The sequence below is a fragment of the Thunnus albacares genome, chromosome 14 (genome assembly GCF_914725855.1).
Source record: "Thunnus albacares chromosome 14, fThuAlb1.1, whole genome shotgun sequence".
Classification (NCBI taxonomy): domain Eukaryota; kingdom Metazoa; phylum Chordata; class Actinopteri; order Scombriformes; family Scombridae; genus Thunnus; species Thunnus albacares.
In genome coordinates this window covers 8703949-8720594 of record NC_058119.1, presented here as the reverse complement: position 1 = coordinate 8720594, position 16646 = coordinate 8703949, and the positions used below count along the sequence as shown (strand labels likewise).

At 43.2% G+C, this 16646-nt stretch overlaps 1 protein-coding gene across 1 annotated transcript in view; it reads left to right on the top strand.

Moving 5' to 3' along the window:
- ptk7b (protein tyrosine kinase 7b) overlaps positions 1 to 15156 on the top strand; it is a 72761-nt gene extending 57605 nt beyond the window's left edge. Inside the window, exons 3-20 of the mRNA XM_044373538.1 lie at positions 72 to 174; positions 428 to 612; positions 2293 to 2440; positions 4382 to 4512; positions 6261 to 6527; positions 7159 to 7295; positions 7469 to 7604; positions 8191 to 8310; positions 8649 to 8798; positions 9176 to 9323; positions 10185 to 10312; positions 10883 to 11083; positions 11464 to 11625; positions 11907 to 12139; positions 12231 to 12311; positions 12490 to 12641; positions 12780 to 12958; positions 13253 to 15156. Coding sequence (XP_044229473.1) covers positions 72 to 174; positions 428 to 612; positions 2293 to 2440; positions 4382 to 4512; positions 6261 to 6527; positions 7159 to 7295; positions 7469 to 7604; positions 8191 to 8310; positions 8649 to 8798; positions 9176 to 9323; positions 10185 to 10312; positions 10883 to 11083; positions 11464 to 11625; positions 11907 to 12139; positions 12231 to 12311; positions 12490 to 12641; positions 12780 to 12958; positions 13253 to 13413 — 2822 coding nt within the window. The 3' untranslated portion in view covers positions 13414 to 15156. The remainder of the gene's footprint in view (positions 1 to 71; positions 175 to 427; positions 613 to 2292; positions 2441 to 4381; positions 4513 to 6260; positions 6528 to 7158; positions 7296 to 7468; positions 7605 to 8190; positions 8311 to 8648; positions 8799 to 9175; positions 9324 to 10184; positions 10313 to 10882; positions 11084 to 11463; positions 11626 to 11906; positions 12140 to 12230; positions 12312 to 12489; positions 12642 to 12779; positions 12959 to 13252) is intronic.
- The last annotated feature ends 1490 nt before the right edge of the window (positions 15157 to 16646 follow it).

Sequence of the window (16646 nt, the reverse complement as noted above, 5' to 3'; positions counted from 1 at the left end):
CCTCAACTGTTCCTCTCAGTCTCGTCTCCCACTTACAGTGTCCTCTGTTTTTTGTTTTTTTTCCTCCGCAGGGTTAGAAAGTGGCGGTGTGACTTTAAAGGAGCCCGCCTCGGAAGGAGAGATCGAGAGCTCAGCGCCGGTCACGCTGCGCTGTCATATTGATGGACACCCACGGTGAGTCTCCTCCACCGTCACCTTAAGTTCAGAGATCTCAGGGTTAAAGATCACGTTGAAGACTGTACTTGAAAACTATTCTTCTGTCTCTGTCGGCCTTTCTCATTCTTCCTCTATCCTCCCCCTCCTCCTCACCTTTGTGCCTCCGCTTTTTCGGCTTCTTCCATCATCCAACCCCTCCTCCCTTAATTTTGTCTTCTTTTCTCTAAAATCTCTCATGCCTGTCCTCTTTAATCCTCCTCTCCTCTCTCAGGCCCACATGCCAGTGGTTCAAGGACGGGGTGAAGCTGACGGAGAAGAGCCATCAGATCAACAACAAAGAAAGGACGCTCACCTTCAAGAGCGCCAGTCCGGAAGACAACGGCCTGTACTACTGCTGTGCCAAGAACGCAGCCGGCCATGTCTGCAGCAACAGCAACTTCACTCTCAACATCATCGGTGTGTGTGTGTGTGTGTGTGTAGTTCCTCTATTGTAACATGAAAATGATTCTCAGTTCAGCACTCTTTTAAAAACACACCTCATTCTTCACAGCAGCCTCACTCTAGGGGCGTTTGTTGTAATTGGATGAACAATCAGATGTTTTTCTGCTTTCAGCAAATGTTTCCACATTTACACACCTACCAAGAAGTGTGGCAAAGAGGTAGAAGGGGGATGTAGACCATTAGCGGTGAGAGAGACAGCAGGGAGAGAAAGTGATGGAGTTCCTAATGTGATAACCAGAGAGTGTGTGTTAGCGCCTTCCTCCCCCGCCGCCTACGCAGACAGAAATAACATCACAAACATCTACCGAGCGAACAGTAACATCAGCTCCCTCAGCAGCGTCGCTCTGTCGATCTGTCTGCGTAACTGCAGCTTTTCAAAGACAATCTGGCTGTACTGTGTTGTATAGTGAAGTTATTTGTATTTCTGCAGGCTCTCAACATGACTTTCGTTGTTTACTCTGCGTGTGTGTGTGTGTGTGTGTGCCCCCCTTGTGTATTCTCCCATCATACAGCAACACATCTGTGCAAGAAACCCGATGCCTCCCTTCACTCTAATTAGCCACCTGCAACACATAGACACGCAAGGTTAGCACCTGGGTGGAGGAAGAATGGATAATTGTTGAGTTTCCAGTTACCATGTTGCCACCCTCTGAGCTTCTATAGGGCTTCACAGTAAGGAAAGGCTGACAGATTTAGGCAGGTTCTCAATGCACGGCCACAGCTCTTTAAGTCAACTTCCTGGGTGGGCCAGGTATGCTCCGAGCGACATCCACGCCCCCTCTTTTTCTTTTCACCGTCCAACCAGTAGCCATATCCGGATACTGCCACCGGCACCTGCCCTCAGCTGTTTAGATTTGAAATACTCACACATATAAACCCAGATTATGAGTATTTTCATGTTCCTCCTTCTTTTATTGAGCTCAACACCCTTCAGCTTTGTGTTTGGAGTATAACAATGTCCTAACATCTGTGTGGTTATTACTCCTCGTCTAGGTTTAGCAGTACCAAATCTCTGGTTTTGGCAGGTCAGAGCAGCCCAGTCCAGTGTTAGCCAAAGCAGGCGGGGTAGAGAGAGGCTTGCAGGGTGGAAAGACCTAAAAGAATGCGAAAAGAAGGAAAATATTATGCAGTGAAAGCCTTTTGGGGGTGTTTTAATATTAACTTCAAAAAATCCTGCAACCTTCATTGTTTAAAATGCATTAACATCAGTCTTTTTCGTGGATTACCATTTAAGTTAAATTCGGATACCAATTTTTTTCGTCTCCATAGCAGTTGACCCCGTTTGGGATTCCTGGCTCTTGCATGACTTAAAATCATCACAGAGAAGAGATAGATGATCTCCTGTGTGTGATTGTTATGATCCAGGAGGTTAAAAAAAAGGAGAGGAGATGATTGTCCTGATAAGCCTAGGGTCTGGAACGAGCTGTTCACTGACCTCATTAGTCTCCCCGGGGCCCCTGAGGTGTTGACACACACTGCCATCTGAAGGCCGCACGCTCACCAGCCCTCACGCTGCTGTTGGCAGCTTTTAATAAAGCCCGGAGCAGAGATGCAGGAGCATCCACACAGATGGGACTTGATGGTCTGTCCAGCAGATGTAATCGTGCAGATGTTTGTCTACTCTCTCTCAAACAGATAAGAGTTTTCCACGGGCGGTGGTCACTCCTGAGGACCAGGTGGTGCTGAAGAACGAGGAGGCCATGTTCCACTGCCAGTTCACCGCTGTGCCGGCCCCCACGTTGGAGTGGTACCACGAAAACGAGCTGCTGGTTAACAAGTCTCGGTATGTTTAGAGCTAAATCCTCTCTGTATCACTCCTTTTTGTTAACTCCTCCAATTCTCCCTTTCACTCTATATTCTTGGATACCTGCCTCCACTTGTTTCCCACTCCTTACTTACCATTGTATAAGCTTCAGCCCTGTTTGCCTGAGAGTGCAGAAATGAGGTATTCCTCTTCTACCTAATGAGGTGGAACCTTCTCAGCTCTCTTTGTGCCGTTACAGCTCAGGCTCAAGATGAATTGCACATTAAGGAATGTTATTACTGAAACAGAACGCTGTAAAGTTTCTTTGCAGTCTGCTATACATCACTCGAACACAACCATTCTCTCCAGCCAATCACGGATGACTTTGCAGCTCTGCAGTGTTCACGCACTGAGCGGAAAAACCCCTCGAGCTACAATCAGCTTACCAGCATGTCCCCTATAAACACATAAGCACTAGATAATAGTCACATTGTAGGCAGCCTGGTCCACACGGAGAGTAAGAGTAAATGATTATTGTGTTCACTGAGCGACGGAGGAGAACGACTTCAATATCAATAGTTAGTCATTTGTGTAATGAGCTTCTCAGAAGCAGGTTCGGTCACCTAGCCAGTGATGACTCAGCAGCAGGGATGTAATAAGCATGAATATAAAACACACACACACACACCTGATGTTTGATGTGTTTGTGTTTATTGATCTGGGCTGATATAATGCCACAGGAATGCAGCTCTCTGCAGGGGATGTCATCTGTTTCACACCTGTACTGCTTAGACAACCCCCCTTTGGATATATGTGAATATTTTAATGTTGATTGTTTTTCATAGGTGTGAAACCAAGAAAAATAATCCCAGCTCAAGCTCAAGGCTATTATTGCAGACCGGAAAAAAAAAAAATCCTGCCCCATGGTTCAAACCAACTCCAGAGGCAAAAATGTGAAAACACACCAATTCCAGCTGCGTAGAATTTCATCTAATTATAAAGATGATTACCTTTTTAAAAAAAAGCTCTTTGTTCATTTTGTTTTGTGGTTATTTTAGACTATTTCCTCAGAGTGAAGTAATGTTCTGCACACTAGTTCTCTATCTCTGGGGTGGAAACATACACAAGCTCCCAAAGCTCATTTCTCTCCCGCTATTGAACAGAGGAGAGGAGAAGAGGATGACATAGAAATATCGCTGCTCCAGAGGGAATCCACCAGATAGACCTGGATGAATCCTGCTTCTCAGGAAATATACGCATCCTAAATGCATCCAGCAGTGCCTTTCCTTATTCCTCTCTGCTTTACATATTCACTTTTCCCATGAGCTCTGTAACGACTTTGTCATATAGCCATGATGAGCTGTTGATCCGGCCGGTCTATGAAGTTGATTTCTGTGCTGTGCGTGACGTCCGGCCTCCTATCTGTCATCCCCGGAGCTGGCTTAAGGTCAGCCTGTAATTACTTCTCATCCCGTCCATCACTGGCACTGATACTCCCTTCAAGCCTGCCAGGGGCCAGGGGCCAGCCGTCAGGACGGGCCTCCTAAAGCACCTTTTTTTCAAATCAACTCACTATATAGGACACTTCTCTTTGTGTTCTGTGCAGGCCTGAGAGAGATTCTTAGCATTTACTTTAAACTATTTGGGGCAGCAGATGGCTCGGGTTTAGTGAATCGGGGCAATTCAAACAGCGTCAGGTAACCAGCCGAGTACAAAAAAGTAGGCCTGTGCTGAAACAGCTTAAATTTTTTAGTCGTTGTATTGCCCTTGTGTGGCAGAGCGTCTCCGGTTGGTGCTCGAAGCAGGGCAAAACAAATGCGGAGAATTGTTTGCAGATGTCGTCTAAACGAGGTCTGGTGGTGGGAATCGCAGTTGCCTTCGTGTACAAATAACATGTGACGTGTTGTTTGTTAGTCAGTGATGGCGACAAGTCTGAACGAGCAGCAGCGGAAGCGTAAACCGTTTGTTTCTTCTCCACAGAGTGTTCCTGCTCTCCAACGGTACGCTGCAGATCACACAGGTCAAGCCCAGGAACACGGGAACCTACAAGTGTGTCGGCCGCAGCGACAGTGGGTCCCAAGTGACACAGGAGGCCTCCCTTCTCATAGCTGGTATATAATACACACACACACACACGAACCTGAATTTGCAGTTGTTGAAGTGGCGAGAGATAAACACCTGTGATTCTGTAATCCGAGAATGAGAGGGGCATTTGGGTTACATATTTATCCTACCCTTTATCTTTCTCTCCTCTCCCTCCTCTCTTCTCCTGGGTCTTTCACTTAGAGCCAGATCTCTCTAATGATAATCACATTCCCTTATTGACATCCGGCCCAGCTGTATCCACTACACGCTCCGTGCTGGATGCACTTTCCCGCTTCCCCTACATATTATTTCCTCCAACGGTCCAGCCGTACGCCAAGCCTATTTACCACCTCAAGCTTCCTCCAAAGTGTAACAGCACCTGGCAGACGGTGAACACGCGGCATCAGTAACATTAGATAACAGTTTAGCATGCCAGTATGACTCAAACTGGCTAACGAGCAGTGTAATTATGAGATTGTGAAATGTTAAATGATCTTAAACATGCCCGCTTGATTTCCATCCAACATCAGTTGGAATGCGTTTGTAAGAAATGACTTGCATCCAAATACACAGGTGTATTAAATCACTCTAAAATGAAAACTTGACATCAGGGCTATAACAGATGTAACCTTGTGGTTGAGCATAAAGGTCAGGTCATGATAAATGTAGTGAAAACAGTTTAATAAACAAGTCCAGACTCATCAAAGCTATTTTTAATATTGCATGTAACAGCGCACACTTCTTTCCAATCGACCCATGACTCCAACAGAGAACTTCTTAAAATAACTTTTTAAATGGCTGCTGGAGCTTAAAGCCAGGACAAGCCGTGTAGTATCTTCTCATCTTACTAATCAGCCGGCATTTTGAAATGCAAGTGCATGCAAGTCAAATATTTTGAATAAGCTCAGGGCTGGAATTTCTATGCGTTTCAGTGTCCCATACACGTTATTCCTCCCGAACAGCCCCCTTTTCCCCCCAAGGCTTTTGGATTAACGAGGTACGACTGTATCTGCAGTTTTAACCCAGTGAACCACAGCTCCATTTAAATACCTTAATTCACTTAATCTGATGGTAATCCCTCCAGGCATTATAGGGGATTGTGTCACAGTAGAATTCAGTATTTAGGGACAAGTTTAAACAGTCTTTCCATCATAGCTCCACCTCATTCATTTCACCGGCCTCGCTCCCTCCTCTCCCAGCTCCACTTCTCTTTCATCTGCTGAGAAATGTGTGTTTTCCTCTGTTCTCATTAATTGATTTAGATCTTAGACTTGTAGGTCGCAGTCACTGACCAGCTTTCAGAGTGTTGTTGGCCAATAAAGTATTAATGACTTCCATTTGAGACACACCATATTATACTACACAGTAGTGGGAGGTCTTGTGAGTCTTTGTACTACAGATCACATTCCACTTGCTGTATAGAGGCTGCCAGATTTGATATGACCCACCTCACACAAGCCCTAGTTAATTCCCATACTAAGAACAACCTATATACTCAGTTCGCCTACTGTGCACTTTGTTCTCTAATTGCTGTGGCCTGTGCTACGAATCAGAAGACTTTTCTTAACAAGACAGGAAATCTGTTAACAGAACTGTGAGTTGGAATTAACTGCACTCGGGGGCCTCTCATGAAATTCAAAATCAGTAATGCTTCACCGGCTTTGAAGACAGTTTGATGATTATCAGGGGCCTTGTGTAAGTGGAAATCAGTTTCAGCATTCAAATTGCTACTTCACGCTGAAAACTCTCCCGCTCTCCATGTTCTCCACCACAGAGATAGAGGACATGACGTCCAAGATGTCAAAGGTTTTCACAGCGGACACGCTGCAGCGGGTATCCTGCCGACCTCCGCGGGGCAGACCCGAGCCCGAGGTCTGGTGGGAGAGAGAAGGTCAGCGGGTGCCCACGGAGGGACGCGTGTACCAGGACGGCCTGGATCTTGTCTTCAGTCCCACAGAGGGGGGAGATTCAGGCACCTACACCTGCATAGCCCAGAACAAGGCGGGCCGCAAGACGCAGGAGGTCACCTTCACCGTGGCCAGTGAGTCAGAGACAAAGCAGATTGAATAATTTGGCTTTATTCACTTGAATTCCTGTGGACTTTTTTTTAAAGAAATCAGCCCATTACCATTAAAGTAATGCTCTAATATCTTTGAGTGTCAAACAGTCACCTCTGTAGGCTTCATCCTTCATAAAGAACAGCATCAGTGGCCAGTTTTCACAGTTGAAAAAAGAACCTAAACATAAGAGATAATATCCTATGCAGCGCAGTTACAGAACTGGGTGAATTTTCTTATCATACATAATATATTATTGTTCTATAATGTAGAATGTTTTGGGGTTGTTTTTTGCATTTTATTTTTTGTCTTTGGATTGAATAAGACTGTTTCACATGTTGAATCCAAACTGAAAAACAACAAAAGCAAACCAATAACAGCTAACATTGGTGTCATTTTTATTTATGTTACAGTTAGCTGTGTTCTTTAATGTCAGGAGCATGGTGGGAACACTGGGACCATTTACCAAATACCCAGGGATTATTTATGGTGTCTATGTTTAGACTGACCAGTGGGCCAAGCTCATTAACTCTTTGTGTACTCCATCAGGGACTGCCATGGAATTGATGATATATAATGTGGTGTGTGTGTGTGTGTGTCTGTGTGTGTCTACAGCTCCACCAGTGTGGGTAACTAGGCCCCAGGACAGCTACTTAGAAGAGGGTAAACCAGGTTACCTCCACTGTCACGCTCAGGCCAACCCTGAACCAGAGGTCACCTGGCTCCGCAACAGCATCATGATCACACCAGAGGTCGGTTATTAACAACACCTTTTTTTCTTTTTTTTTCTTTTTTTACATACATTCCATCTACAGCCATCGTTCTCATTCACTTCCAACTCCTGATGAAAACTTGTTGAATGTGACATTAGAGAATTTCACTTGAACAACCACTTTGTTTTTTTATTTTTATTTTTTTGTCCCAGGACTCTCGTTTTACGCTGTTCCCTAATGGCACCCTAAGGATCAACAATGTGGAGGTGTACGACGGACAGATGTACGGCTGCGAAACCAAAACTGAAGGCGGCCGACTGTCTGGGCAAGCTAGAGTTACTGTGCTCGGTAAGGTGGGAGGGAATCGGTCAGTTCATCGTTATATGCAGTAGATTATACATTTCTCACTGAGAGTGCACTTGACGTCATTCCTCAGACTGACTGAAAGATCATGTGAGTGATATCATATCCAGGGCATAATGAGTAATACAGCGCTGAGAGAAAATATAAAACAAATGCGGTCATGCCCATGGGCCTGTGTGTGCAAGAGTGTGCATTTTCTAAAATAGGAAGAGCGTGTCCATGTTGTGTCTCTGTAGGACACCCACAGAGGTTTAAAATATGACTCATACCCGGCAGCTTTATTCTGGCCTCCATTTTAACACATTATCTCAATGATAAATGCTGCTATAGGATTACTGTGATAGACTGCCTGACATGTCACTGTTATGTCTGGCCAATCTGTCTGTTTATATGATCTCAGCCTCTGATAGACTTCAGTTTTTATAGTCGTCTGCGTGCACATGTGTGCATGTTGCCATACTTCGCTGAATGTGTCTGAGCATGATTTGCATCAGCTTAGTGTCATTTCATCTGCAGTGTGTGTGTTTACCTCCTATGTAATGCATGTGTGGTGTTTTGACTTGTGTTTCAGAGAAGCTGAAGTTCACCCCGACCCCCCAGCCCGCTCAGTGCCTGGAGCTGGATAAGCAGATCACTATCCAGTGCTCTGCTAAAGGCAGAGAGATCCCCACAATCCGCTGGACCAAAGCAGGTGTGCACTCCGCTGGCTTAACCTCAGTTTACAGCAGCTTAAATCAGATAAAACTTGAGTGTTTTACACTCTTTAAAGGAAATGTCTCACATCCACATTGCAGCAGTACCCTCCACACCATAATGTTAATGATGACATGCTATTTCCACGAGGATATGTAGAGACATGCCAAGAATCTGTAATGAGCAGAGTGTGAGGAAGATTCATCATAACGCATCATTTCCCCCTTCATCTGTGTGATGGAGTCGATTTAAGCACTTGAATTCCACATGAATCACCAAGACTGCAGACCTAAACCTCCTCAATGTCCCTGTGTGTCTCTCTGTCGCCCCCTGCAGACGGAGGAGAGCTGCCACCTCATGTGGAGCAGAGGAACGGCCAGCTCCAATTTACCAAAGTCACCCGCAGCGATGCCGGCAACTACACTTGCATCGCCTCCAACAGCCTCCAGGGGGAGATAAGAGCCTTGGTGACCCTCACTGTGGCCGGTAAACCACTCACTCATCATCCTGGAAGCAAGGAGTTATGAGAGAAAGGGTCATGCTAGCAAATTAGTCATCAGTCCCACATTGAAAGTACTTGTGGTCTCAGTACATCTGAAGCCGCTTTTGCACTCATTGATCATTCTCATCAAGTGGCAAACACAGCAGCATTTACTGTGTACTCTGTGGCCTTTTTACAGCCCAGTAATGAATTGGATTCGGGTTGTAGAGTGTAACTGAGAGGATGTTAACCACAGTCACCACAGTTCTTCTTTCGTCTGTAAAGAAAATGTTAAAGCCCAGCTGTGGTGGAAGTTTTATTAACGACTGTGTGTGTATGTGTGTGTGCGTGTGTGTGTGTGGATGTATGTTTGCGTACACAGTGTACATTCGCTTTAAGTTGGACCCAGAGAATACAACAGTGTACCAGGGCCACACAGCCATCCTGCACTGTCAGGCCACCGGTGACCCGGAGCCTCACATCCACTGGATGCTCAAAGACAAGATGATGGACATCAGTAAGAACAGAAGGTAAATGAGACAGTTCTGTGTCAGCTCAACCACCATGGCTCAAAATTACTGTTTGTGACAAACAGATTCCAAGAACTGACTGCTGTTTCATCTCTGTACATCCACTATAGACTTACCATAGCACAGCTGAATACAAATGTGTTATCGCCTTTACCAAATTTTACCTCATACTTTTATACATTTGTTGCCGTTTGTCCATCAAAAGTAACTTTTTTCAGGGTCTCAAAATACTATTTATTATTTCAATCAGCAGTTTCTAATTTACACATCCAGTAGACAAAGAGCATCATAAGTATTCATTTAAAGTCTATCTGGTGTTTGGTGCTGTGTAGGTAGTGTACAGTAGGGTTTCAGAGGTTTTTACTGAAAATGACATTGATGAGAACGGTGAGAGTGAATCAAAACAGTAAGGTTGCCAGGCATAAAACAAAAACAATGTGCTCAAAGATGCTAACCGTAGAGTTGAAGGGAACTGAAAAGTCAGGTGATAATTGTCTGTGGGTTTGTCATGAAGTGCAATCCTTTTCATGTTACGTAGTCATTTAATCCACTGTAAATATAAATCACTGATTATAGCAGCTTTAAAATATGTTTTATAGTACTATTATGTTACAGACAAAAATAAAACAAATGCAACCACCTGCTAAAAGATCTCTTACTTCTTGCATTATCAATATATGGCAGTCAAAATAAGTGACAGAGAACAAGATGTTTGTTTCAGAACACAGAAAACATGATTGAAACATTGTAGACAAAAGGAGCATGTCGATCCATTCTGTCTAGGCTTCTCCTGTTTCCCTCTTGTTTGTCCTGGACATCCAGACCTCCAGCTTCATCTGCACCGTCTCTTCTTTCTTTCAGGTTCCAGATGATGCCCAATGGCTCATTGGTGATTACAGATGTCACCACAGATGACACAGGCAGATACACATGTGTAGCCGGAAACAGCTGCAGCATCAAAGACCGTGTGGCTCAGCTGTATGTAGTGGGTGAGTTTAACACACTCAGACACACATCAGGAACAAAGGTGCACACACTGGGCGTAAGCCATGATCACAAGTGTTGGATGAAGGCATTAATTAAACCTTCACCCTCTGCCTGCCATCCATCCCGACAGGTTAATAACCGCGGCCACATCTCTGACGCCACAGCTGTCAGCGAGGTGATGGGATTGGGCAAACGTTAGATCTAATAACGCTTCACACTATGTGGCTCCTTGTGTTGCTGTCTGAAGCTGAAAATTACAGTCACACACTTGCACTAGTGTCCCATATCAACTAATTATCTCCCAAAGTAGCAGGATGGTATTCTGGATTAGTTCAAAGCAGGAGACAATTGAATTTAGATTCTTGTCGTAGCTTGTCAGGGTCAGCGTGACAACACTGCCCAACAAAGCAAAAAAGTATTGACTGGGTGAACAGGGCAACTCAGAAAATGAGTACCCTTTATGCTAAAACAAGAAAGTGTTGTGCTGAAAGATGTTAAGTGCTGTGTTAAAGATAATAAACACACTATACTTTTTCAAAGCATTTCACTGTATCTCTACCTGTTCCTGACAGATAAACCAGTGCACACTTTCGAGGAAGATGAGGACAGGGCTCCTTACAAGATGATTCAAACCATCGGTCTGTCAGTGGGAGCGGCTGTGGCTTACATCATCGTAGTGCTGGGCCTCATGTTCTACTGCAAGAAGAGACGAAATGCCAAAAGACTGCAGAAGGGCCAGGATGGAGAGGAGCCAGAGATGGAGTGTCTCAATGGTATGTGTGTTTGCTGGTGAAAAATGTTTAAATACGTAGCGTGTTACCAACCAGTAGGGTTTGTGAGTAGTTGATATTCCCTCAACTTCATGGATCTGCTAAGCGTTGTTCAAAAGTTTGGATGTTTGCTACCATCTTGTGTTCATCCTGGGTACTGCATGAAGACATAAAATGATAAAAAAAAAGTTTTTGCTCCAAATCTTGTTCTTCATCTAATTGTAGATTTGCTTGAGAAGAACAAGTAGGTCAGTAAAGAAATATTGTAATGAGAGAAATTAGACTTTGTTTGGCCACTTGCTCACAGTGCTCTGTAACATGCATTCAGTTTTGCACTATGTCTATGACCTTTGACCCTGTGAGTTGTGTGTTGTGTTTCTCAGGAGGGGCTGTTCAACAAAATGGCCACACCACCACTGAGATCCAGGAAGAAGTGGCACTCACCAACATGGGTACCATGGCAACAACCGAGAAACGCCACAGCCACGTCAACAACGATAAGCTCCACTTTCCTCGAGCAAACCTACAAACCATCACTACTTTAGGTATGACTTGCAGGCTAGTCATACAAATCACAGCTGTGATCTTGTTATGGTTGATTCAGTTTTCATTTTGACAGTTTAGGAATAAAGAAAAAGTTTGGTTTATACATTCTGTCACTGCGTAGAAAATAACTGAAAATGTCCTTTTGTTCCATTTAATAGAAAGTGAATTGATTTTAAGGCTACTCCATAACAGCACTTTCACCTCATAAAACAAAACACATGACGTTGATTTTTTATTTCTACTCTGACGTTTGCCCTTCTGTATGTGAATGTTAATCCAGGTAAAGGGGAGTTTGGTGAGGTGCTTCTATCCAAAGCTAAGGGTATCGAGGAGAGGGAGGAGGAGACGGTGGTGTTGGTGAAGAGCCTGCAGACCAGAGATGAGCAGCTTCAACTCGACTTCCGCCGTGAAGCTGAAATGTTCGCCAAGCTCAGTCACTCCAACGTAGTCCGCCTGCTAGGTCTGTGTAGAGAGGCAGAGCCCCACTACATGATCCTGGAGTACTACGACCTGGTAAACACAAAGAAAAACACACACAGGTACTGAATACATTACTTGTTTTTACTGTATTTAATACCCTTTTTTTCTGCTTTTATCACATCAGGGAGACCTAAAGCAGTTCCTGAGAATTTCCAAAAGCAAAGATGACAAGATCAAATCTCAGCCTATCAGCACCAAGACTAAAGTAAGTGTTGAAAGTTTAAATCATTGACGGCTTCATAGAGTCAAGCTCATTCCTAATCCTTGCAAGATTTTCCTTTCAACTGATTCAGCGAAGGACAACCTTATTCAGTTTTTGCTGCTATCATACTGTAGATGTACCAAAATCATTTCCCCTCAACAGACATTTTCTCTCTCCCCAGGTTTCCATCTGTGCCCAGGTGGCTCATGGGATGGAGCATCTGTCCAATCACCGCTTTGTTCACAAAGACCTAGCTGCCCGAAACTGCCTGATCAACAGTCAACGGCGCGTCAAAGTGTCGTCACTCAGCCTCAGCAAGGACGTCTACAACAGGTCGGTCACCACTGCAAATATTAATAATGACACACTCATTAAGCAGAAGTAAAATAAATGACTGAATGATGAATTTTCAGGCATCTCATCGCTGTTCATCTGGCTAACAGTGGTTGTCTCTCGTGTGTATCTATGTAGTGAGTACTACCACTACAGACAGGCATGGATCCCCCTGCGTTGGCTCCCATCAGAGTCCGTGTTTGAGGACGACTTCTCCACCAAGTCTGATGTGTGGGCCTTTGGAGTGTTGATGTGGGAGGTGTTCAGTCACGGGGAAATGCCATACACCAAACTCAGTGACGACGAGGTGCTGGAAGGTCAGTATGAGACGTCAGTGGCTTATTTTAAGTCCAGGTTCTAGTGGGGTACACTAAAAGCAAGACAAGGTCTTTCAAGAGAAGCAAGGTACCTACTGGTCTTTTTGATATGTTAGAGAGGTTCCAAAGAAACAAGCTGATAAAGAGAGTCTGGATATTTAATCAATTCTCAAAGGAAATCACAGAATATTTATTGATCTCAAAACATGGCATTCTTCAGTCAACAACCAAATATTTTCATGTTTCTGACTTGGTTTAATCTCCTTGTCTGTGCTTGTTCTCCCCATCTTCTAGGTCTGCAGACAGGGAAGCTGAAGCTGCCTGTTCCAGACGGATGCCCCTCCAAAATCTACAAGCTCATGGTCCGCTGCTGGGCGCCCAGCCTCAAAGAGCGCCCCTCCTTCAGTGACATCGTCCACGCCCTGGGAGAGCTGCCCTCTGACAGCAAAGTCTGAGATGACCCAACATCAGAGGAGAACTTTAACCAACCCTAATTCCCCCCCAAAAATAAAGACAGGAATGCTGGATTATTAGTTTCACACATTTCAGGGAAGAGGGTTGAGGAGAAAACACTTTTTTTTAAAAAATATGCATTTCAAAAGGTGGGCGTGTGGATAAGACTTCTTTGCTTTATCAGTGGAAACGCACTCACATTTGTGTGAATGGCTTCTTGTGAGCAGTGCCAGGAGTTTACGTTTGCCTTAACTGCAGCATGGATGAACCTTCCCCTCAAATCCCTGCCTGTGGTTCCACTGTGACCCTGCCTGCCTGTCTGCGGCCGCTCTGTCCCAGAGACACTTTGTTTCACGGAGCCTCACAACCTCAGTGCCTCTACCCCTCCACACACACACACACACTTCCAACTGCTTCATAGGGATGTTAGATAAAGTGCTTTCCCTTTGCTCATATCAAGAGCAATTATTGCTTATGAAAAACCATGAAATTTAGGATCACTGCTCCGTAACCTCCCTAGTGTTTTCTCATAAAAGTGGAAAGTGGGATATATTGTGACTTCAGTGGAACATTGAAGCTCCTTAAATATTAGTCAGCTGCATCTTGAATCATTCATCTTTATCGCTACTCTGTCAACCACGGAGCCAACACCTGTATGCTGTAACCAATTTCCAACATGATCATCCAAAGTGTGCGTGTGTGTGTGTGTGTGTGTGTGCGTGTGTGCGTGCCACTGAACTGTTCCTATGCTATATGTTCAAAGAGGACATGGAAAAGGGGGTTTGCATGAAGGTTTGTCGTCTGTTACGCTTGTCATGTGCAACGTGAGGAGACTTGTGGAAAAAGTAATCCGTGTTATGGTAACACTTTAGGAACAACACAAAAAAAAAAAAGAAAAAAGATCAAATTTATAGCCAAGGAATATGTCGAATAGAGAGACTGTGCCAGTGTGGGCTTTGTACGTTTTTATGAGTGTGTGTTCTGTTCTTGTATTAACTTTGAGGTGCTTATTGGTCAGTACCTTTGTACCACAATAACATGTTCAGTTCTCATGTTATCTCCATTGCAGGGATGCAGCCTATCACTGTGTTTTAACCTGCAGTGTAATTTCGTTCGAGGTCCAATCACAGTTTCCCTCCTGGTCCGGTTGTTTTGTGCAATGCTGCAAAGTGGACCATCATACCAGGCAATGTGTACATAATGTAGAAGCCATGCACTAACTTCACTTAAAAGAATATCCCTCTTTATCTCTATCATGTTGTGTAGAAGGACATGCAGGTGCCTGTTTATTTATGATGAAGGTCCTGTCTTTTTTTTAACTATGTTTATAATAGAAAGGTACTTCTCTGAGGTAGTTATGCTATGTATTCAATCTCATGATCCATCTCAGTGTGCATTCAGCCTGGTAAACAAGCTGTAAAATGCTAACACAAAGTACAAAGGAGGTCAAAAGAGTGACTGCTGGTCACCAGTACTCATTTAAGTGCCTGGTTAATGAAGGATTATCTAAACTGTTTCCCTCTTCTTTTTTTTTTTTTTTACATTATCTAATCAAATGCAATGGCCTTTGTTTATGAACTTGTTTTTTATACGTTGTTTTTAGTGTAATGGTTTGTTTCTATGAATGCTAGGCACTCACACCTAGACCTCTTTTTTTTTAATCTGCTTCAGCAAATGTTCACAATAATCACGGATATATATACAAGTATACATGCTGCTGTCAATAAAGGTTCACAGTGTTTTTACCCAATGTGTTGTGCTTAATAGATGGCGGTGGATCTTTGAGAACCACACCAGCAACAGGTTGCAAAATATTCCAGAAATTTTTTTTAGATATTTGCTCTGATTGTAGTTCAGTATGAAAATCTACTTGAGTGAATAAATCAGTGAACATTCTTTTTAATTCAGGTTTGTGTGGTAATGCATTTGCAAGGAAGAACCATTTTAAAAACTCTTCCATGTTAGTATTTTCAAGAAAACTCCAATATATGAAATGAGGTAGCTGCCTGCTGAAAAACATTGCATTAATTTTCAATATTGTTGGGTATTAAAACCAATAAGGAGAACGATTGGAATGAGTTTTCCTCTTTCATTGAAAATGTTGAGTTTTCACAACAGCTCTTGCTCACAGCTGTATTACCAGACTATATTGTGTTTAGTAAAATAATAAACATGACAAAATGTTCACTGAGGTGGATTACCAATCTCAAACAGGTCTCTGCAAGTAGATTTTCACACTGTGTGAATAACAGCTGCCTGCAAGAACAAAATCATTCTTATAATTTCTGGTTTCACCACTAGAGGGTAGTGTACATCTGTGAGCCTTTTTAAACCTGACCCCAAAGGCTTGTCAGTTTTGTTTGTTTTTTTTTTCAATATAATTATGTTTAGAGTTGAATGTGATATGGCCTTTTTATAGCTGCGAAAGAGAATTCCCATACAAGTCCACGTTGTCTTGGATTAGTGACAATGTTTTTCTTTAATCTGATATGTTTCATTTGGTGTCCACAGGCAATTTCAGCGGGTCATTGCATATATTTGAGCTCATCCTCACGTGTCAGAAGTCTCTTCCAGACGTATAGCTATGAGAATTCTGCTAATATTGTAGCCTATGTGGGTGATAGATAGTCTGCAACAGATTAATGGTGATTGATAAAAAGATGCAACAGGTTTTCATATCTTGAAAACCTATACAGTTACAATTTATCCTTTTCTTTTTAAGTGTTTAGTATGTTGGATATAGTTTGTGTGTCTGTGTCTATTGTTATATCTGCATACCTTTATGACAAACGTATCAGTTTGTCATAAAGGTTTGTCATCATATGAAAAGTCTGAGATTTATTCAAAAGTAATATGAAAACTTTTTTCCAAACGCATTTACACTTTAATGAGATCTTATAGTTATAAAACCCATACATTTCAGTAATGTATGAGCCTTGTATGGGTATGTAAAGTAAAAATCCAAAAATGTTAGGTGAGGAACCAACATTTATGGTATTTGTTTTAACCTGCCTGGAGCACCAGATGGGTGGGGTTTACTGCATCATTTCAAACAGACAATTTCTCACACATCTTAACTTAACAGTTTCTTAACAGAAACTTAACAGATTAACCTGTGATAGGCTTTTTTCCACTTTTTGTCAAAGTAGCAAAATCACAGGTGTAAATGACAAAATTACTGATTGCTGCTTCAGTTTTGGGGTCCTGGTATTGTGCATGCGGGCTCACTGTCACT